Source organism: Perca flavescens, chromosome 6, assembly GCF_004354835.1.
Source record: "Perca flavescens isolate YP-PL-M2 chromosome 6, PFLA_1.0, whole genome shotgun sequence".
NCBI lineage: Eukaryota > Metazoa > Chordata > Actinopteri > Perciformes > Percidae > Perca > Perca flavescens.
This window is the reverse complement of record NC_041336.1, coordinates 20101679-20125055: the sequence shown is the minus strand read 5'-3', so window position 1 is coordinate 20125055 and position 23377 is coordinate 20101679. Positions and strand designations below refer to the sequence as shown.

Here is a 23377-nt window from a genome sequence, read left to right as displayed (position 1 = left end):
AAGTAGTTATTACATAAAAGTCTGAGGAAAGAAACATTTTCACTCTAGTTTTCTGCAGCGGATGGCACTTTGTGCAAACAGAATCCTGGAATCAGGTGGAATCTAGAAATGCTGCTATGCAGTTCTCCATCCAAGCTAAACTTAGCTAAGCTAAGCTAGCTATGCAAAAACACTTCCTCCCAGGGGCACGAGAGAAATCACCGTGGCCAAATTAATTTTCTCCCTTCTGCTTGTGCTGCTGCAACCTGAGGGATCACTGAGGCAGAGAATCAGCCAAAGAGAGGAGAGATGGTACTGAAGGAGAGAAGGAAAGGGGAGCAGAGGAATTTTAATGTGGCTGTGTGTGTCTCTCGCTGCCTGCCAAAGGAAAGCAATTACTATCACAGCTCCTCTCTCTCGTGTGTGTGTGTGTGTGTGTGTGTGTGTGTGTGTGTGTGTGTGTGTGTGTGTGTGTGTGTGTGTGTGTGTGTGTGTGTGTGTGTGTGTGTGTGTGTGTGTGTGTGTGCTTTAGCACACAGGGATTTGGTATGTTGATTGAATAAAGGGTGGCTTGTACACTGCAGGGTGCTTGGGAACTCTGACACAGAAGATGTCTGTTTCCGCCGTGTAACTTAGCTTAAAAACTTGAAAGTAGCCAAAGCTTTGCTTAGAAACCTTGAAACATCCTATCCAAACTAAACTTTTACAAATGCCCTGATAGATTTACTATTTTTCTTCTGGAGTGATATAAGATAGAAATCCAGCAATGCACAGTGCTCATTTTGAAGCTCTCTCTGAGTGTGAAGGTGACCATTTGGAGAGGTGCTGATAAACAGCGGAACATGGCTGCACACCCGTATGATTTTCCAACACTCATAACTGCCAGCGTTAATGCAAGGAAGTGTATTTTGATATGGCTGACTTTTGGCTACTACTTCTCACAATGTGCCTTATAACAACAGTAAAGAGCGCGTTTAAAGACGCACTCCAGACCGGCAGGATTTACAAACAAAGTTGGACTATTCACGATCCTGTGCCCAAACACCCGGTGAGTGGAAACTACACAGACTTTTCAACCACTGTGAGAACACTGGACCAGGATGAGTGGATTATATTCCAAAATCAGAAAAGAGCATTCATGAAGACCCTGGATACAAAACACCTCGAGGATAAACATAACTTCCTCTTCTCAGGAGAAACGCCGACAAAATGGATCAGACTCATCCGCATTTTAAATGGAATTTCCTACAAGAACGGAGCTTTTACAATCATCTGGCAAAATGGAAGGCAGTTTGGATTACCTTTCCTGAAGTTCACAACCCGTGTACTGAAGAAAATGCCACGAACCAACAGAAACCTCCCTGAGGCCCAGACCCTGGATTCCCTCCCTGGCTGGATGGAGGCAGAGCTTTTCTTTTTTATGCGGGACGTTGTTCAGTCAGCACTAGGGGCGCCACAGAGTGGAACCCATCAAAAAACGCAAGTGGGCAAAGTCAAACTATTTATGGCAGAATAGAAAATCTAGAGCAATCCAAATTATTCTTAACAACCGTACATACCTCAAATGCACCAGTCTGCGCAAATAATCTGTGCAGAACTACTACACCTCCAAATGCGCGCCTGAGAGGCCTGAAGGTATGTTAAATGCACCGCCATGGACTGGATCATTATTCCCTGTACACTCTAGCCAATTTAATGCTTCGCTGTTCACTGCCACTGAAGTGGAGAAAGTGGTCTATAACCTCTCCAATAATAAAGCAAGCGGACTTGATGGCGTGACTTATGAAATGCTGAAAACTACCAAACAAATGATGTGTCCAATTCTGACCAATATATTCAAGATCTGTCTGGAGAATGGTTAAGTTCCAGAATCATGGAAAGGGGCCCTGATCCACCGTATCCCCCAAAAAGACAATATTCCTGAAGATCAGTCTACCTGGAGAGACCTTTCCTTACTACCAACAGTCTATAAGGTATTCATGAAATGTATGTTGTAGGGCTGAAACGATTCCTCGAATAACTCAAATAATTTGATTACAAAAAATCCTCGAAGCAAAATTCTTTGCCTTGAAGCTTCGTTAAATCAATGTAATTAAGGTTGTACAGCTCACTGTGTTTCCGCACGGAGGATTATTACTAGCGCACAACAGGTTGACGCTTCTATGGACACAAGACTGATGACCCAGATTAAAAATGAAGGAAGACGAAAATAGCGAGGGTCTAAGAGACAGGCGAGAGAAAACAACAGAAAGTTTGGGATCATTTTAAGCTGCAAACATGCTGCTACATCATCTCTGTAGAAAACATTCAGTGTAGGCTACTTATCCACGGAACAAACCCGACACAAGGTAATAAACGTATGCTGCTTTTGTATGTATACAAAAGACAGATTTCCTTTTTTTTAGTAAACAATAATAAATATATTTACTCTTGCTGTTTACAAAGTATTTCTTATCAGATTACTTGATTAATCGATGGAATAATCGGTAGAATACTCGATTACTAAAATAATTGATAGCTGCAGCCCTAGTATGCTGTCACGAATACTTCCCTGGCTAGTAGAGACAGGAATACTCTCACCAAAGCAATAAGCTTATATCCGTAGGCAGGAGATGAATGAACACGTCTTCTGTCTTAAAACGGGAATAGACGACTTCAAACGCTCATCTACCAAGTTCTTTAAGGTCTTTTTGGATTTCCGTGACGCATTTGGCACATTGTCCCATAATGTCGTGTTTCACGCATTAGACGAAATAAGACTACCACAGCTGTATGTGGACGTAATTAAAGACTTTTATAAGAACTCTTACATCCAAGTCATATGTGGAAGCGCCCTAACTGATCCCATACCACTCAAAATCAGCATCAAAACAGGGTGCCCGTGGAGCGCCATCAATTTCATGCTGGCGATTAACTCCTGGATGAATTGGATGTGCCAGTGCGCGCCAGCAGGTGTGCGATCCCCAAACCCAGTGCAAGGCTTTGCGGATAATGTGGAAATCTCCTCAAGAGATGAAAGTGTGATTTCCAACATGCTCCTCCGCACAGATGGGTTCATAAGGTGGTCAGGTTTGGACATCAAATCTACAAAATGTGCTGCATTTTATGAAAGACAGTGGAGGAAACAGATGGTATAAAGCAAAGTCTGACAAACCCCCTGTCTTTTCATTAATGCAGAAACCTATCCAACTGTATGAACGCCACAAAACATATCCTTATCTGGGCCATAAATGTAATGTCAGCGGTGATTGGGAGGAACTGATCACAGAGCTGTTTCACGAGTACATCCAAAGACTTGGACTGATTGATTCTGCCTCCCTCCCCATAATGATGAAAATTGAGGCCATCGGGCTGATCATAACGGCTAAAATTCAACACCTTTTCCCGAACGTACACATTCCACAACACACATTGTTAGCGATGAACAACGGAACGGTGAAGCTGGTGAGGAAATTGCTCTATCTCAATAGTCACACAACTCGGGACATTATTTTCCAGCTGCGCAGAGACGGGGTTCTTGGTGTCCCAAACGTTGAATGGAACAGGGCATCTTCTCAACATGCTCCACAATGACAATACAACTGTTAGAGAGCTATCACGCAAATCGCTATTTTTACATCTACAGCGTTGCAAAATGACACAAACGAGTCCCAGGTTCTTGGATTCAAACTAAAGCAGAACGGAAAGCTAGACAGCAGAGCAGCCTGATTCAGAGTGCGCTCCGACTGGCTGGATTTTAATGATCTCTGCCACCGCACAGGACTACAACTGTACTGGCTGGGACCCGACGGAGCAGTAGTCGCTCTCAACGACAACATAATCATTGACCCACTGGTTTCCACCCTGAAGATACTCAATGAAGACAATACATCTCACCAGCTACAGATTAAACACGCAAGAGCCTCAATTCTTCACCTTAGACAGACCCAAAACGGACAGCACTAGACGGGCCTCAGACTGCAAGGAAAACTCATTACTCCAATTTGCTGACCACTCTGTATCTCAGTCTGTCCTGACAAACCCCTCAATCTCATATGACATCCTAATATTCATGAGTAAAGCAAGATTACAGTGTCTCCTAACCAGGTACAATCTGGCAACATGGTACCCATCAAAGTACAAACCCTACTGCATATTACACCCAACTCAACAGGAAAATGAAACCGTTACACACATACTAAACGGATGCTACAATTATAAAGGACTGTATGTGGCTAGACATGACTGTCTGGTTGATCTGGTTGCCAAGGATTTGCAAAAGATGAACTATGGACATGATAGCAAGATTTACAAGCACAAATGGCTAAATTGTAAAATTCAACTGGTTCCATCATAACACATCCGACAGTGACTACTTCAAAAACATTCCAATAACTCCTGTCATTGTAATTGTAAATGAGGCTATTAAATCTGTATGTATCTTTGAGGTAGGCTGCTGTTTTGATCTGCATATGGACACTTGCTACTATTCCGAACTATTGAAATATCATCCACTGGTAGATCTCATTCACCAACTTGGATACAACTGAAAACTAATAACTCTGGTATTTGGAAGTTTAGGTCATGTCCATAAGAATTTGGTCAGGGGGATGCAGCTAGGGGTCTGCAAAAAAAGGAGGCAAAAAGACTTGCAAAATTGTGCTCTGTTTCAGCCATCATAGGGAGCATTCAAATATGGAGACGGAGATGCTTTGTTTATCCTTAATGTGTTGAGTATTATAAATGGAAAGACCTGTAAAAGTACGGGAGCCATGTAGACCTGTCACTTTGTCAGTGACTCTTCCCAAAGTATTTGGATCTTGTTTTTTTCTTGCGATGCCTTTCAGATCCAAATAAGTAAGTGTGTGTGTGTGTGTGTGTGTGTGTGTGTGTGTGTGTGTGTGTGTGTGTGTGTGTGTGTGTGTGTGTGTGTGTGTGTGTGTGTGTGTGTGTGTGTGTGTGTGTGTGTGTGTGTGTGCGCGCTTTAGCACACAGGGATTTGGTATGTTGATTGAATAAAGGGTGGCTTGTACACTGCAGGGTGTTTGGGAACTCTGACACAGAAGATGTCTGTTTCCGCCGTGTAACTTAGCTTAAAAACTTGAAAGTAGCCAAAGCTTTGCTTAGAAACCTTGAAACATTGAGAAAACTAGAATCAGACCTTCAGAGATGGTCAGCCCTATACCTCTCTCTCACGGGTAGAGCTAATTGTATAAAAATGAATGTTTTACCTAGATTTTTGTATTTGTTTCAGTGTCAACCTATATTTTTGCCCAAATCCTTTTTTCAGTCTTTTAAATAAATTGATCTTTTCCTTTCTGTGGGATGGTAAAAATTCTAGAATCCGGAAAGAGTTCCTAGAGAGACCCAAGAGCCAGGGTGGTCTAGCACTTCCCTATCTAAAGAATTATTATTGGGCGTCAAACATACAAAAAGTTATTTAATGGTTTCAGTCCCCAGAAAAGGAATGGTGCCAAGTTGAAAGAAACTCCTGCTTATCAACATCTCTCGCCGCTTTAATTACAGCAAAATTACCTTTCTCACCATCGCAGTATACTCCAAACCTTGTAGTACGTTGTACTCTCAAAATATGGGCACAATTTAGGCGACACTTCAAACTTCTTGAATTTTCTATGTGTAGCCCTATTTCCAATAACCACCTCTTTCCTGCAGCCAGATTGGATCATACCTTTACACAGTGGCACAGAGTTGGTCTTCTTAGATGTAGTGACTTTTATATAGATGGTCTTTTTTGCAGCTTTAATGATCTTGAACAGTCAAATTTATTTACGTATTTCCAGGTCCATCACTTTATTCAAACATGGAGCTCAACCTTTCCAGCATTACCGGTAAATTCAGGGTTGGACAATATCTTACAAGCTCCTGTGCAGCATAAAGGCCAGATCTCAAATATATACACAATCTTATCTTTTCAAAAAGTGTCATTAGATAAAATAAGATTGGACTGAATAACTTGGGATGGAGATATCTGATGCAGCCTGGGACTGCGCTCAGAGTAGAGTAAGTGGCTCATCCTCCTGTGCCCGCCTTAACTTGATACAGTTTAAAGTCTTTCACCGAATTTATTATACCAAATCAAAACTGTCCAAGATATACCCAGACATTGATGATAGGTGTGACCGCTGTAATTCTACTTCAGCCGACATGGCTCATATGTTTTGGATTTGTCCAAAGTTAAGAGATTTTTGGTCAACTGTTTGCAAAACTTTAAATTAAGCATTTGACACGAATGTGAGGCTGAATGCAGAGCTGGCCATTTTTGGTGTATTAGTGAGTGAGGTCTCAATGACCACTAATAAGAGAAACGCGTTTGCTTTTGCCTCCCTGTTGGCTTGTAGAAGGATAGTACTGGAGTGGAAATCTTCTAAACCACCGTATGCGTCAGTCTGGCTTAACAACCTGATGTTATTCCTGAAATTAGAAAAAATTAAGTATTTCTCTAGAGGATCGACTGATACATTCCATAAGATATGGGATCCGTTGTTGTTGTACTTTGAGAGGCTTAACACCCTCCCCCCAGATAATATAAGGCCCTAACAGCTCTGCCCTATACACACAGTTGCGTTTTCTGATGCCTGATGTGAAGTGGGGAACTGCTTCCTCCGTCAACCTTTTTTTTTTTTCCCTCTTTCTTGCTTTTGTTTTGTTGGTAATGGCAGTATGTGGGTGGTGTGGGTGGGATGGGATCGATTTTCAAACAAGAAAAAAGAAATCAAGACACTGTAACCAACTGATTAGATCTGTATTGTTTTGCCTTTCTTGAATAAAAACATGGTTTAAAAAAAAAAAAAAAAAATAAACCTTGAAACATCCTATCCAAACTAAACTTTTACAAATGCCCTCATAGATTTACTATTTTTCTTCTGGAGTGATATAAGATAGAAATCCAGCAATGCACAGTGCTCATTTTGAAGCTCTCTCTGAGTGTGAAGGTGACCATTTGGAGAGGTGCTGATAAACAGCCGACAGATAAGAGCAGACAGGCAGGCAGAAGGACAAATGGAGGAATTGGGAAGATACTTTGGCATGGAGGTTGAGGGGAGTGAGGAGAAAGACAGGGAGTTATAAGGAGAAAGAGAGTGTGTGTGTGCGTGTGCGTGTGCGTGGCTCAGGACTCACCATCACTTCTCATCTCAGCCAGAGCTTTAAATTTTCTCTCTTCCCCTTCTATCTCTCATTACTTTGTTAGGATGCGGAGGTTCGCCTACTGTAAGGTGGTTTTGGCCACCTCTCTGGTGTGGGTGATGCTGGACATGTTCATTTTGCTCTACTTCAGTGAGTGCAACAAGTGTGACGACAAAAAGGAGAGAGGACTGCCTGGGAGACAAGGTAAGTGTAGAGTGCCACACATATACAAGTGATCACAGAGACACACTCTCACATCCCTTCAGCATTGTGTGTGTGTGTGTGTGTGTGTGCGTGTGCGTGTGCGTGTGCGTGTGCGCGCGTGCTGCAGATGCCCTGACCAGGCCGCGGGACGGGCCCGGCGAAGGGGGAAAGCCTGTGGTGATCCCTAAGGAGAACCAGGACAAGATGAAGGACATGTTTAAGATCAACCAGTTCAACCTCATGGCCTCTGAGATGATTGCTCTCAATCGGTCACTACCTGACGTCCGCCTGGAAGGGTGAGCAGCCTCCCTGCAGCTAATCATCTGTCCTGTCACTTACTCTTACTCCACTCATTAAGGCTCAAAATGGCTCTCACTGGCATTCACTGTTGGAATAGCCAGGAATCAACTGGTTTTTTTTTGTGCTTTCACAGCAGATAATACAAACTTATTTTCCAGTTTGAACTCTGGTGTGGACTAAACAAGTGAAACCACCTGAAAAAGAAGGTTCTCAGTACCGGTTTGTTTGTGGTCTGAAAGTAAACAAAACAAAAGCTTAACTACTGTTAAATCATCTGCTGATTGTGAGCTGTACACACATAAGATGCATTAAAATGCAGCATGGGCAGTCACTGGATTATGTTTTCCCTAACTAAAATGCAGCAATATGTAATTTTTGTTGCTGAACCAAACTACAGGTGTGAAAGTGACAGTTTTGACTGTCAGTATTTTGTCATGTTTCCGGTGTGAACACAGACTCAAAGCCTGCTTAGCATTAATATTAGTATTGGGACACAGCAAGCCAGTTATTTTATGTGGTGACCTAATGCTACATTTGCAGACATTACTAAAAGGTCCAACCAATACAGTAATGACAGATTTCTTTAACAATCCCGCCTTTCTGGCTGTTCTATCAAATCAAACTGCCTTTCTCACCATGACTAATAGCCCTTTGGTTCACTCTAAAGGTTAAACCCTCACTGGCCGTTTTCAAAAGGAAATACATGCTGTCATGCTGCCCCTTTTTTATTTATTTATTTATTTTTTAAATTGTTTATTTTCACATTTTTCTTCTTACCATAAACATAGAAAAACAAGACAGCAGAAAAAGAAAAAAAAAGGTCTACTACGCCTTCGTTTAGTTGGTTAGCAGTGTAAATTTTGTACTTCATGTATACACAGACATCGCATATATATATACATACATTCTCTACACAGGTTTTATACAGACCGTAGACCATATTTAAGTACATTATTTGGGGGGGGGGGATTTTTTTCTTCTCAATCCATATTAATGCGTGTTATTGCTTGCCATTCATGGCCAAAATAATCTTTAAGGGGAGACCAATCATTTACAAACGTATCCAGAGTTTCATCCAGTGTGTATCCTTGGTGTAAACAACTGTGTGCCGGAAACAAAAATAATGTCTATAATGCTATATGCTGCTCGCCTTTCCATTCTTCATGTTTGGATTAAAGAACACTCTCCTACTTTAACTCTTTGGCACGAAAAACTTCTGTCACTGCTACCATATGAAAGAAGACATAATGTACTGGATGGAACCCTTTTTTATTTGCTTCAGTAATACTAAGTTGTATGTTCACAAGTCCTTCTCTATAATGAGGAGTTTAGTGTCACTTAAGTGTCTGTCAGTGCCAGCGGCTGCAGGTTGTTCAGTCATTAGACAGGCAGTCTGAACAGCAGACAGGCGTGCATCCGACCAACAGCTTGAAAAATATGTCAAGGTTAGTTCAAGCAGGTGGAAACCAGCTCGGCCTCCCTCCCCCCTCTTCCCCTTTGTGCGCTTCAGTAGAGGAACATGCATGGATCAGTAATGGAGGTTTTCAGAGCGATAGACAGAATGACTGACAGACACAAGACTGACAGGCAGGGGCACATGCACACTAGACAGGCGGGAAAGACAGGGGACATTGATCCGTGAAATGGGTTTTAGTCTTTGAGCGAGAGTTGATTACTAGGTGTGTTTTCACTCAGCCTTCTCTCGTCTATCTGCTTTTCCAATTAGGAGATAAGACCGAGTCAATATCGAGCAAGGCAATGTGTCCGTATGTGTTGGCACGCGTACGTTTGTGTGTGTGTGTGTGTGTGTGTGTGTGTGTGGATCAGCAGGTTTAGGGAAACGATGAATGAATTCATCATTGCCAAGCAGGTCACCATTTGCTGAAACTTTGAAGTGGAAACTCACTGATGATTTATTTTTATTATTGTCAGCAGTTGTTGGGTGTAAAAAACATAAACAGGAGAAGACAGTACATTTGTGTGTGTGTGTGTGTGTGTGTGTGTGTGTGTGTGTGTGTGTGTGTGTGTGTGTGTGTGTGTGTGTGTGTGTGTGTGTGTGTGTGTGTGGGGGGGAGTTGGGTGGATCTACTGCTACAGTATATGAAAAACACTTTCCATGACCATACCTTTCAGACAACTTTTTCTCCTTTTTAAGATTCTGGCATCTTTATGAGAATGCATATATAGGTGTGTGTGTGTGTGTGTGTGTGTGTGTGTGTGTGTGTGTGTGTGTGTGTGTGTGTGTGTGTGTGTGTGTGTGTGTGTGTGTGTGTGTGTGTGTGTGTGTGTGTGTGTGTGTGTGTGTGTGTGTGTGTGTGTGTGTGTGTGTGTGTGTGTGTGTGTGTGTGTGTGTGTGTGTGTGTGTGTGCCTGAGTTTAATGTCGCAAGAGTGATGCAGTTCAATCAGAACCAGTCTGCCTGCCCATTCTGACTATCCCCACAATCCACTGGCTGGAGAAACCGCCTGAAACTCATTACCCTGCTTTGCTGTTGCCAGATTTTGCTCCAGCAACTGTTTGGATACACAGGACTCACAACCACTCCTCAGTTTTTTTTATCATGATGTCACACAATGCATTTGTCATCGTGATTAAACGCATGTTGTTTGGGCGGACACACAGAGGTCTTGTTATCCATCAGCTGCACAGTCAAGATCGTCTCTGAAAAGTGGAAAGTCTTGGTTGATCTGTTTGTGTTTGTGAGAAAACGGAGAAGACAGAAATAACAAATCATCTTGTGCGATCATCACCCTCTCTTTCTTACAGAGAGTACAAGCACTCATGCATGCACACCACAGACTAAGAAGTGTGTGTGTGTGTGTGTGTGTGTGTGTGTGTGTGTGTGTGTGTGTGTGTGTGTGTGTGTGTGTGTGTGTGTGTGTGTGTGTGTGTGTGTGTGTGTGTGTGTGTGTGTGTGTGTGTGTGTGTGTGTGTGTGTGTGTGTGTGTGTGTGTGTGTGTGTGAGAGAGAGTGAGATTTAACATGCTCCAGAGGCAGCTGCAGGATGGAGTATATTCTTGACCTTCTCTCCTCCGTCGCCATTACATTCCTTCTGTCAGAATCAGCAGCAGAGAGAGAGAGAGAGAGAGAGAGAGAGAGAGAGAGAGAGAGAGAAGCCTTCCAGTGCTTTGGATAATCACAAGGAGGGAGGGAGTTATGATGAGGGATCATATTCCATCTGGCTATTGTGAGGGTTGAATCTGTCAGAGGAAGGAAGTCACAAGCTGCTTTCAGTTTTGTCATGACTAGATGACTGTTTCAGCAGCTTACTGAGCATCTTTTGACAAAAACACTTGACTGTGAGACAGTTGTAAGTCAGAGAGCTTGCATGCAGGTATCATGGCAGGCTGCAGTGTTTCTTGACCTACAGAGATTTGCCTCTAACTTATTCTCTAGCAAAACCTTTTTTTTTTTTTTTTTTTTTTTAAGTTGGATAATCATATTAAACATTTCTTTGGAATTGTATTCGTCCATATTTTCTGCCAGCTGCTGTGTAAATCAATCCATCGTAATATGATGATTATTATTACCAATGAATAGAGAATGTTTCCTAGAAAATCCATTTTTAATTTTGGTTGGTGAGATGAATATAATGACATGTATGCCTGATGAAAAGGTGGATATGATTTGACAAACTTCTTTAAAGCTTTGGCGAAACGGCAATGCACTTTTTTTGTGACACGTGGTTATTTAGAGACATCTTTTATACATAAATATTGCAGTGCAGCGTTTTAATGTGTGGTATTCTGTGCAGCATCTACTGTAGTCTGCATAACACTGAAATGAAACTGCCATAAATGTTATCAATCACTCTCGTAGGAACCCGCAAATTGAAAGATTGTCTTTCTTGCAACCCCAAAATGAATTTTGTTGGCCAAAGTAATAAAAGTGTTTATAAGCTGCGATATGGATACAATCTTCTGTTACTGTATCATAAAATACAGCAGTACATTTTCTTGAAGTTCACTTGAGGATCCTTTTCATAGATAAAATAACCAGATGGGAATGTGTGATGCTTTACCTCAAAATAGTGCCACGTTTTTTGAAAAACAAATGCAGCTGCTGTAAAACGTTCACTATGTTGCTACTTTGAGCAAGTTTCAGTTCACTGCAAGCTGATTTTCATACTAAAATAAAATAAACATTAATCAATGGCTGCCTGTGAGATACAAAACCTTAAATCCATAGCTATGCTTTGGAAAGTGGTCAGGTGTAATTTAAACAACACAAACGTATGTAATAGCCTAAACAACGCAAACCAACCAGTATGACCATTGAAGTATTTCTCAGGCAATACTTTGGAGAGCTATTTAAATAAGTATGTGGCACTCATATCTATCTTCTCTTGTCTCCACTTATGACTGCTGTGCTCTCGCTTCCCTGTGTGTCTCTCAATAAGAGAGTTTGATGTTTGTGTGTGTGCTCTACACTGCTATGATAATGACTCACACTCTAATTAGCATCACTAATCACTAAACGGTCATCATGCTGACCCACTATTTCTGTGTGTCTGTCTTTCTCAGTCTAAATTTGGAATTTACGCTCGGCTGCTCGCTCATTATTCACCATCAGTTTTCAGTGTTTGAAGTCGACAAGAATATGATTTTTCACGAGGCCATAAACGATGATCTGATTACCGTAATGCAGCAATTTCATGACTGACTAATGCGGTTTAGTTGAAGTCCTAGCTATTTCCTTCTTGTTCAGCGTGTGGACTCACTTTAGCTGCAGCTCTCTGTAGCAGTCTCTTACAATCAGACAGAGGCTGGACTGTGATGTCTCTACTAGAGTGTGTTTCTCTTTTCTCGCTCTGTCTCTGTCAGTTCAGTTTTGTCTGTGTTCAAAGCCTACAACTTCACTTATTGCACGTGGTTGTCTTTGTGTAACCACATCTGTGTTGGTTTTTCGATGCAATTATCACACTTCCTCTTGTTTTTTTTGTCATTTTGAACAGTGTGTTGTCTCTTCAGAGTTGAAATTATTTGAAAGTTGCTTGGTATGCATATTTGTAGTTGCATTAAGTAGAGATGTTCCGATACCGATACCAGTATCTGTATCGGCTCCGATACTGCCTAAAACACTGGTATTGGGAAGTACTGGAGTTTATGCACCAATCCGATACCACGTAATAAAGCCCTAAAGAAAATCTACGTTAAAGTAGTTTATTTCTTTTTCTTTTTCCGTTATAACTGACTGTCAAACTGGATAATAAAAGAAAGTTCTGTGGCATTCATTGTTTGTGTTTGTTCATGTTTCACAAAGAGTTTAACCTGAGCCAGACCGACAACAAAGATAGAAATCATATCACATTCATACAGGGATAGTAGTATACAGTTGTTAAAACATAATAAAATATATGACACACTGGTATCGGTATCGGGAAGTGAAAAATGGTATCGGACCATCTCTAGCATTAAGTATCTTTCTATCATTCCTATCTATCAGTTTTTTGCAATTAAAGATTCAGTTTTGCTTTCTTTTTGTAGGTGCAAGAACAAGTTATACCCCGATAATCTTCCTCGTACCAGCGTGGTGATTGTATTTCACAATGAGGCGTGGAGCACACTGCTGCGAACCGTCCACTCCGTCATCGACCGCTCTCCACACACACTGCTGGAGGAGATTGTTCTGGTGGACGATGCCAGTGAGAGAGGTATATACACACACACACACACACACACACTGCAGATAATTCCTTCAGTGCTTGTGCCTCTTGTTTGAGGCTTAGCCTATTTTTTAGACCTACTGTATGATTTTGCGGAGTTTGTGTGTGTAGCTGTGTTTGTGCGCAAGTGTGTCTGTGTTGCCCAACAGCCAGTCAGCATATATGTCCTGTGTGGGCCACTCCACCCTGTGCAATACTGTTAATCCCTGTTTGGGGGGATTAGGTCTTTAATTCACCAGCCGCAGGGATTACACTCTGTTATTACCCTCAATTTCTCCCCCCACCACCACACAACACCATTTCACCGTATGGGACCTTCAGTTGGATGGAGCAAATCAGAGGGGAGGGGCGGGGGCGTGTGTGTGTTTATTGATTCTTTTATTGCATATATATGTTTATTTGTATGTTTAAGATTTCCTAAAGCGGCCGTTGGAGCAATATGTCAGAAGGCTTGAAGTCCCTGTCAGAGTGGTGAGAATGGAGCAGCGGTCTGGACTTATTCGTGCTCGCCTCAAGGGAGCGTCCATCTCCACTGGCCAGGTGTGTGTGCCTGTGCACATGCGTGACATCCACTACCCACAGACCTGCTCACCATATGGTCTGTGCAATGTTTGGTTTGTCTAATGTTTTCTCACCATGTTTCTAGGTCATCACCTTTCTGGATGCTCATTGTGAATGCACAACAGGGTGGCTAGAGCCTCTGCTCGCCCGCATCAAGCAAGACAAGTAAGAGACATACACACACACACACACACACACACACACACTAGGGCTGCAGGATATGAGGAAAACATGCAATAAGGTTGTTCAATATCGCAATGATGATATTTTTTGCAATAAATAAACAGATATCAAAGTGTACTCAGTTCTGCTGCTTTCAGTATTCTGCTAAAATATTTTCCAACATTATTTTATTGAACAAATTTAACATTGAATTGAATATAAAAGGCACCACTAAAAAAGAATGACAGTATCTTTTTAAACTGTAATTTTCTACTGATATTTTCTTTCAACTAACATAAAAATCTGAGTGTCTATCGCGATATATTGCAGTCTTTCGCGATGTGTATATTGCGCCAGTTGATATTGCGGTAACGATTAAAAAACAATATATTGTGCAGCCCTAACACACACACACACAAACACATGCACAGCATGGGCTATTGTTTAAATGCATTTGGTTCTGGAAGTGCCACACCTTGCGGATGAGCAATTAGTCGTGATTGATGACCACCTAAGGTTACGAAGAGCAGGCTGATGAATGTGTGCGTGGTGGTGCGTTTGTGTGTCTGTTTGCTGTAGGAGAACTGTAGTGTGCCCCATCATCGACGTGATCAGCGATGATACTTTTGAGTACATGGCAGGATCCGACATGACTTACGGTGGCTTCAACTGGAAGCTCAACTTCCGCTGGTACCCTGTACCCCAGAGAGAGATGGACCGCCGCAAAGGAGACCGCACGCTGCCTGTCAGGTGGGTGATAGAGCGGGACAATAAAGGCCTTTTTGAAGTATCTTTCAGCTAGCTTTTTAATCTCTACAAGCTCCAGGGCTGCTGTTATGCAGCTGAACATTACCCCTCTCTGTTGGGTCAAGTGAAAAGAGAATGTGCCTACAGGGACATAATGGAATCATTGGTAAAATACCACATGATCATACACAGTAACTCTGTCAGTCAGCTGTTCAAAACAACTTATAGCTTGTGAGCTTTAGCGTTGCTGATAGGCATTCGCTATTAATGTGCACAGAGTAATGGTACTTCACCATTTAATTTACCACAGTTAATAATCATAAAATGTTCTTAAGGCAAGAAATACTGAAAGAAAAGATTGAACTTGTCTGTGTAGCTTAAGTCGAGATGTTTTGTTGATTGTATCATTTCTCATGGCTCAGGCCTTGGGACTAAAATCAAGAGCTTATTTCTGCCTGTCTATCATCTCTTCTTCCTGCCCTTGTTTCTATGCATGGTTGATTCCATTATTCAAGGTCACACACATAATATATCTTATGTAACACTCTGTGCCCCTGTTTTTAGTTGTTTTTCACAGCTGTGCGTGACAAAGTTTTCCTCAGGGTGTCTTGTAACTGGCCTAAAAAACAAAATTGTCGTAGGGTCATGTTAGGAAATTAAGAAGTACTTTAGACTAATGACATGACTTACATAAATAAACCCTGTCCTGTTACGAATTAGTTCTTTATTATTGTGAAGTTTTAAAAGCTATAGCACATAAACAAGTTTTCAGAGTGAAGCTTGTGTATATTTTTCAGTCGAGCACCAATATACTGTAGTTCAGTTCAGTAGAATGTGCTAGTGGGAAGTGAGTAGATAGTGGGAAGTGAGTAGATAGCGTAGCACTGATGTGATTTCAACTTCTCATATCTACATTTGGTATTAAATGGCTGCTAATATTACTATCTTGAGAGATTTTCTTCATTAGCCATGCCTAGCAAGCTACAGGCCTGCTGCTGTCCCCCTCTGAGGAGCTCCAGAGAGTGACTGTACAGGAGGAAACCTCAACCGCTAAACTGGTTGTTAGGGGCTCATCTACCTTGTAATTTACAGTACTGTGCAAAAGTCTGAGGTCACTAAGAAAGTTTCTCTTTACAGCTAAACACCAAGGTCGAAATAAGACTTATGGAAAAACCTCTGAACATATCAAATGACTTTGTGTCAATTAGATGCTCTAATTCCTTCATACAAAGAGCTGAGAGAATTTACCACAGAATGTTAAATTCTTAGTACAAAATACAGCCCTGTATTTACAGTTGTTTTGTTTTTATTGTAGTAGCAATTGTGTTCATTCAAATGTCACAGTGTGGTTTAGGCAATAAACACGTTTTATGTAACTCATTGTAAGTGATAGACCCTCACTGTTAGACGAATGTCTTTAATTAGAAATAGTTTTGCACTGTAATTTACATCTTGGAAGATTCCCACAAATTAGTAGGTTTGGTTTGTTTTACTTTGATGTGTTTGAGTCTTGTAAAAAATATTGATTTAATTCCCAGCTGAAGAGTTTAGAGAGCTTTGATCAGTTTACAGTAAAAAGATAAGCACACATATCTATTAATAACATTGCCAAAATGTGTGTGTGTTGCTTATTATTTTCCGCTCTCAGCCAAACGTGTTTGTCTGTTTGTATGCAAGGTATTGTGTGTTGGTAAGTGAACTTGGACCTTAAGTGAAAGCAAAAACAGACGGTAAAGAAAATAAGCCTGGTCTACAAAAGAGGAAATCATTCTGTGAGGGGGAGAAATAGGGGCCAAGCCTTGAGGCCATTGAACACTGACACACAACAGAGAAGTGAAAAGAAAAACAGGGAATGAAAAAAACAGGAAAACAGCGAATAACAGGGGGTGAGAGTGGCGATACATAAAACTTTGATGGGATCTGTAGATACTCTGTGACCTTTAGAAAGCAGGCCTTCAGTGAATTAAGTGCAACTAGCCTTACTCCTATTTTCCCCTACTGTCCTGCCTCTCTCCAGGACTCCCACCATGGCAGGCGGCTTGTTCTCCATAGACAGAGATTATTTTCAGGAGATCGGCACATATGACGCAGGCATGGACATCTGGGGTGGAGAGAACCTGGAAATCTCTTTTAGAGTGAGTGAACACACCCGCAGCCAATTGACATGACTGTGTTCTTCCATGCACTGGCAGGCATTAGTGTCTGCTCAAGTTCAGAAACACACACATACACATTACACTTGTGAGTTTGACTTTTCTGACTAAATTGTTGACTTGACGAATACTTTGTCAGGCGTCATCCTGACTGGCACTCAAACGTGTTCAGACTGTCACAACACAGACAGGACCAAACTGCGTCATCCATCTCCCAGCAGAGGCCTTATAGTATGTTTATTCTACACAGTATACTGTATTTTTGTGTTGATGCCAAATATGTTGTTTCACAGATATGGCAGTGCGGTGGGACTCTAGAGATTGTCACATGCTCTCACGTGGGCCACGTGTTCAGAAAGGCAACACCCTACACTTTTCCTGGAGGAACGGGACAGATCATCAACAAAAACAACCGACGACTGGCAGAAGTCTGGATGGATGAATTTAAAAACTTCTTTTACATCATCTCTCCTGGTGAGTTTGTGTGGATGTGTGGATGCGTGGATGCGTGCCTGCATGCGCACATGCATGCGTGCGTGCCTGCATTTGTGGGTGTTTGCGCTCATGCAAGTATGCATGTATGTGCTCATGTGTGAAGTTTAATCTCTGTGGCAGGTGTGATCTATCAATTAACCAGGTAACAGTGAGATATTGCAGTGGTGACCCAACAGTGCGGGTTGGGGGGCGGCAAGTAATTTCACGCTACGAAGCATATATTGACATACACACACACACACACACACAAGCTGGCAAAGAAGAGACAAGTAAAAGTAAAGCAAGAGTCACTAAATAGAGACTATTTTTAGATATAAACCACCTCTTAGAACTGGCTTGGAACTCAAAAACACAATTACTCCATTTTTTGTTTAGCACACTGCAGATTCTCCACAAGGGGGAGCTGTTCTGTTATTGTCAAACCTGTTCTAAACATGCCAATGTTCATGTTAAATGTGGACAAATTTTCATATAAGAAGTTTGTCCAATAAGTTTTATATATGAAAAATAAAACCTCAGATTTCCCACTGTTCTGATCGCTCTTGTTTCAACAGTTTTTTTCTACTCTCAGCTCAGTATGACATCAAACCAAGCTGGATTTCTATATATGGTCATTTGCCCTAAGCACGCTACTGCTGTGTTTACATTACATGCACTGCTACATGTAGCTACATGCTAATGTCAGGGAAGCGTTATTATGGATCCCACGTAACTTCTAGGCAAGTCCCGCGCTACGAAGCAGCTCGATTGGTTGGGGTTAGGCATTGATCTTGAGTGGTTAAGGTTAGGATAGCCGATTGGTCAGGGGATAGGACCTGAACAAATCGGGTTACGTTACCTTGCGTAAGCATAGACGCCTGGGCGATAGTAGTGTGTGAATGCTATTGAAGGTCGGGTCTTGCCTAGAAATTGCGGGGGTTCCATAATAACGCGTCAGGGAAACCTGTAATCTTGGTTGCAGATGTAATTTTCTCCTTAATTTTGAATCACATTACTGCTGGAACATGTCCGGTTGTGTAGTTTTTGGTTTAGAAGCCTTTACTCATGGTTTTTCACAGTATAAAGGCTCGCTTTATACTTTGTGTAAGATGACTACAGCTGCTGCCCTCTGCAAAGGAGTAAGCTCCACCTAGTCTATAGAGACTTCATATTCAAGTGTCACCTTTTCAGGTTCTTGGCCCTCAGATATGTGAGCTCTGCAATTCAATGAAATTGGGTCTACATGCTTCAAATCAATGTGTGGCCTCATTCTACTTTAACAGTGACACACTTTAAATCATGCTTACATGGAAAAAAGGAATTTAACAGCCATGCAAACACGAGACTATATGAGTGTAGTTTGGTATCATAGTTACTGACGTGTGTGTGTGTGTGTGTGTGTGTGTGTGTGTGTGTGTGTGTGTGTGTGTGTGTGTGTGTGTGTGTGTGTGTGTGTGTGTGTGTGTCTGTCTGTGTGTGTGTGTGTCTGTCTGTGTGTCTGTCTGTGTGTGTGTCCAGGTGTGACTAAAGTGGACTACGGTGACATCACATCTCGCACGGCTCTGAGACAAAAGCTTCATTGTAAACCCTTCAGTTGGTACTTGGAGAACGTCTACCCTGACTCTCAGATCCCCAGACACTATTACTCCCTGGGAGAGGTATACTCATTCACACACACACTTACAAAAACATACACTATCTGACTCACAACATTTTAGATACTGTAATTCGCTGTAACACAGACAGACACAGATGCATCTGTGATTCACTGCCTTTAGGCAGACGCAATGAATCTGAATCTGTTACTTAATATGGTTTCTGTGTGTATTCTGCTCAGATCCGTAACGTGGAGACCAACCAGTGCCTGGACAACATGGCCCGCAAGGAGAATGAGAAAGTCGGCATTTTCAACTGCCACGGCATGGGAGGCAACCAGGTATCTGAGGATGAAAAAAACAACATAAAGAAACAAAAACTGTCTAGGGATGCCACGGTGAGGAAGTTTTCCTACCGGTTAATAAACTTATGATTCCAATTACGCTGCAAACTCCCCACGGCTGTCTCTGGCCTCTCCAGATCTCCGGTCAAGCTTTTCCTACACGGCCCATTTTGGCAGCCACCAGGTTGAGACAGGAGGCCTGAGGGCTAATGTGGGATTATGGGGTACCAAGCTATTGCTCCAAGCCATCCGGTCCTTAAATCACCAGAGTGAGAGCTGTGCCTGTATTCTCGAAAGAAAGTCAAGTCTATTTTTTATAAGTGTGTTGGCCTCCACCGGGATTGTCACCGATTCTGTTTGTGATTTTTCATGGACATGATCTCAAGCCGGGGGGAAGAGAGTGGCCGGTTTAGGGACCTCAGAATTGCTTCACTGCTATTTGCAGATGAAGTGGTTCTGTTGGCTTCATCAGGCCGTGATCTCGAGCACGCGCTGGGGCAGTTTGCAGCCGAGTAGGGATGGGCATGATTAATCGACGATCGATAATTGATTATTAAGAATTTCGTCGATGACATTAATTTGTCATCGATTAAACTAATACTAGTTGCGTTGCATAGTGTGAGTCTTGAAGCAATTAAATTAATTTCACAGTGTGGCAGCAATTAAACATTTTACCACTCGGGGGGCAATATTTGACTCCATACTCAGTTACCTGGCTGCGAGTTTCCGTTTTGATTTCAGAAGTAATGATGAAGAGGACACGGTGAAGTGTGGCGTGGGACCATTTAGATTTTTTTTTTTTAAAACGACTTAGTTCACTGCAAACACTGAGATGCCGTGTATAAGTACAACACGGCCACGACTCAAATGATGTAGCTAGCCTACCACTAAACAATGTGTATCCGAGCCTGTTAATGTTGGTCGCGGCCGCGGTGCACCCTGCTCTCAGTCTCAACCTAGCATAAACTCGGTGTTAGCACGGATGAGCTGCGATGCACAACGAGCAGATAAAATTACCCAAGGGACCTGCAAGTTCATTGACATGGATAAAGGAACCAGCATATCACATTTCGTCACGACGTACCATCACCAGACCGGTAGAAACTCACTAGGAAGAACGGAATAAGGTTCCCCGGGCTGGCCAAGTTAGCGCGGAGGTAGGCGACCTGTGCATCCTGGCAACGCGGTTTTCGGCGGCTGGACTGACGGTCACCAGGTAGCGGTTGCGTCTGACCACAGATCATGTCAACATGCTTATTTTTCGCAACACACATCAGTAGACTGGTGCAGAAGTTGTATCTGAGTTAGCCTACTGGTTATTTTGGCTTTGTCCCGTGCCTTGGATAGTTTTGAGCTGCATTCTGTTTAAGAACGGCGGCTTGCAGCTGCAGGTTCTGTTGCTTCAGAGCGCCGCACCGCAGCGCATATATCTATAATCTATATCTATATCTATAACCTCCAGTTTAACTGCCACAAGTTGTTCTTCTTGTAATTAAGATCTCTCGACGATTGACTAAGGAAATTTAATCAAATGCCCATCCCTACAGCCGAGTGTAAAGTGCTGGGGATGAAAGTCAGCCCATTGAAGACCATGGTTCTCTGCCAGAAAACGCAGAATTGGTCCCTCTGGGTTGGGAGTAAGTTGCTGCCCCAGGTCAAGAAGTTCAAGTATCTCGTGGTCTAAAATGGAGCATAAGACCGTTGTGTTGAAGAAGGAGCTGAGCCGGAAAGCAATGCTCTCGATTTACCAGTCGATTTACGTCCCAACCCTCACCTATGGTCATGAGTTCTAGGTAGTGACCAAAATAATGAGAATGCAGATATAAGTATCTAAAAAGAGTTTCCTCCACAGGATGGCTGGGCTCAAACTTAGAGATACGGTGAAGAGCTCAGACATCCAGGGTAAACGGTAAACACTGTTGGCCACAGTGATATTACGGTTATTCCTGGCAGGAATCATGTAGGAGGGAAAGAAGGATGGAAAAGTGTTTTAAAATCCCAAATCTGTTTGTTTGACTTGCAGGTTTTTTCTTACACGGCCAATAAGGAGATCAGGACAGATGACTTGTGTCTAGACGTGTCCAAGCTCAACGGACCCGTCATGATGCTCAAGTGCCATCACCTCAAAGGCAACCAGCTCTGGGAGTACGACCCTGTGGTGAGTGGAAGAAGTGATGAAAATGTACATGTTGGGTGTATGTGAGGACGTGATAAATGCCCAGATTTACTGGTACATTAAATGTACACATATTAACATAGACAGAGGGTTCTTATGCAGGTCTTGTAAGGTACAGAAAATGAAGTTGTTCTTTACACCAGAAAAGCCTGGAAGGTTATATATTCCGGAGACACATCATTTTTGTTTTTTTCTATTTGAAATTAGTATAACACCATATGATGACATGGTAAAGTACAACAAGGATACTGATTTTCACCTTAATTTTATGTCCTCACACATCCAAAATGTTGAGTATTTCCTGATGCAAAAAGACACCTCCCACTGCAGTTTACAGTAAACAAGGTCCTCTTGCAATAAGCACAGCTCAGAAAATAATTCCATAATAAAAAGTGAAAAGAAAAGTTGTGAAAAAACACAAATGAGGTGCTGATTATGCACCAAACTTCCTTTATTGTGTTTTCACCTTCATTTCTGTATTTTTATTAACCGTTTTTAAACAGTTTTTTTAAACAGTTTTTTTTTTATTTTAAAGAAAATAAACACAGTGTATTCTCAATACACATAGAGTATGATAATACATTCAAGACCAGCTGTCATTTCAGTTAGTGGGATATTTATTGTTTTCAGTTTTAGGGTGATATATATCCGAGCTGACACATTACGCAACTCAACCACAGCATGCCTCACTCTGAGAGCTAAGCCAAAACTATATTGAATCTCAAAATTAAAGTCTAAAATTCCTTTTTTTATATATTGAAAATATAATCTACAGCTACAGAAATGTGTATTTATTCACATACCCTTGTGAATTTAAGTTAACCGGTCAAAAGCCTGATTTTTACCCCCTCACACTCTCTTTCTGTTTCCCCCACTGTGCAGAAGCTGACCCTGATCCACGTCAACAGTAACCAGTGTCTGGACAAGGCCAGCGAGGAGGACAGCCAGGTGCCCAGCGTCAAAGACTGCTCACCCACACGCTCCCAACAGTGGCTACTCCGCAACGTCACACTACCAGAGGTCTTCTGACCACACTCTGCACACTCCCAAACACACACACTCTCACACACACAGCGGCCCAGGGTAAGCAATCAGGGTAATAGACGTGTTTATTAAAATTGGGCACAAGGAAAGGAGAGACTTCCCACGAGGGGATTTCGGGAAGAGAGGAGGACGGATTGGACGGTACTACCTCTGCCAGAGATAAGGAGGGAGGAGTGTGTTTGACCCTCCTCGGAGTGACAGAAGAGGAAAGACTCCGTCTAGGAGACAATGGCTGTTGTTTTAAAGAGATTTTAACCGCAGAGAGTGACTCACCGCTGGGTGCGAATTATGAGACTGGCCAGTGGAGTCAAGGTTTGCACTCACAGCTTCCCTGGACTGAACAGTCCACCCCTCATCTCATCAATTAACGTTTACTCACTGCCTCTTATGAGAGTGTGTGCACTTACGTGTGTGTGTGTGTGTGTGTGTGTGTGTGTGTGTGTGTGTGTGTGTGTGTGTGTGTGTGTGTGTGTGTGTGTGTGTGTGTGTGTGTGTGTGTGTGTGTGTGTGTGTGTGTGTGTGTGTGTGTGTGTGTGTGTGTGTGTGTGTGTGTACTCTGAGATGAATGTATGCTTTGAGAAGGGGGCTGAATTCCTTGTTGATTTCTTTCTTTTTTTTATTTAATTTTGTAATGAATTTTAAAAATGAACTCTTATGAAGAAGGGTGTGTGTGTGTGTGTGTGTGTGTGTGTGTGTGTGTGTGTGTGTGTGTGTGTGTGTGTGTGTGTGTGTGTGTGTGTGTGTGTGTGTGTGTGTGTGTGTGTGTGTGTGTGTGTGTGTGTGTGTGTGTGTGTGTGTGTGGTTCAGAGCCCCTCCTACAGTCCTGCAGCAGTGTATGTCTCCCTCTGG

At 42.2% G+C, this 23377-nt stretch overlaps 1 protein-coding gene across 2 annotated transcripts in view; it reads left to right on the top strand.

Moving 5' to 3' along the window:
- Positions 1 to 23004, top strand: part of galnt1 (UDP-N-acetyl-alpha-D-galactosamine:polypeptide N-acetylgalactosaminyltransferase 1) — a 53151-nt gene extending 30147 nt beyond the window's left edge. For both annotated transcript variants that reach the window (XM_028580743.1, XM_028580742.1), the window contains exons 3-14: positions 7169 to 7308; positions 7436 to 7604; positions 13094 to 13260; positions 13685 to 13812; positions 13919 to 13998; positions 14575 to 14745; positions 16760 to 16877; positions 17189 to 17369; positions 18888 to 19027; positions 19207 to 19305; positions 21332 to 21466; positions 22367 to 23004. In XM_028580743.1, the coding sequence (XP_028436544.1) occupies positions 7170 to 7308; positions 7436 to 7604; positions 13094 to 13260; positions 13685 to 13812; positions 13919 to 13998; positions 14575 to 14745; positions 16760 to 16877; positions 17189 to 17369; positions 18888 to 19027; positions 19207 to 19305; positions 21332 to 21466; positions 22367 to 22513 (1674 nt within the window). In that variant the 5' untranslated portion in view covers position 7169 and the 3' untranslated portion in view covers positions 22514 to 23004. The remainder of the gene's footprint in view (positions 1 to 7168; positions 7309 to 7435; positions 7605 to 13093; positions 13261 to 13684; positions 13813 to 13918; positions 13999 to 14574; positions 14746 to 16759; positions 16878 to 17188; positions 17370 to 18887; positions 19028 to 19206; positions 19306 to 21331; positions 21467 to 22366) is intronic.
- Positions 23005 to 23377: the final 373 nt, after the last annotated feature.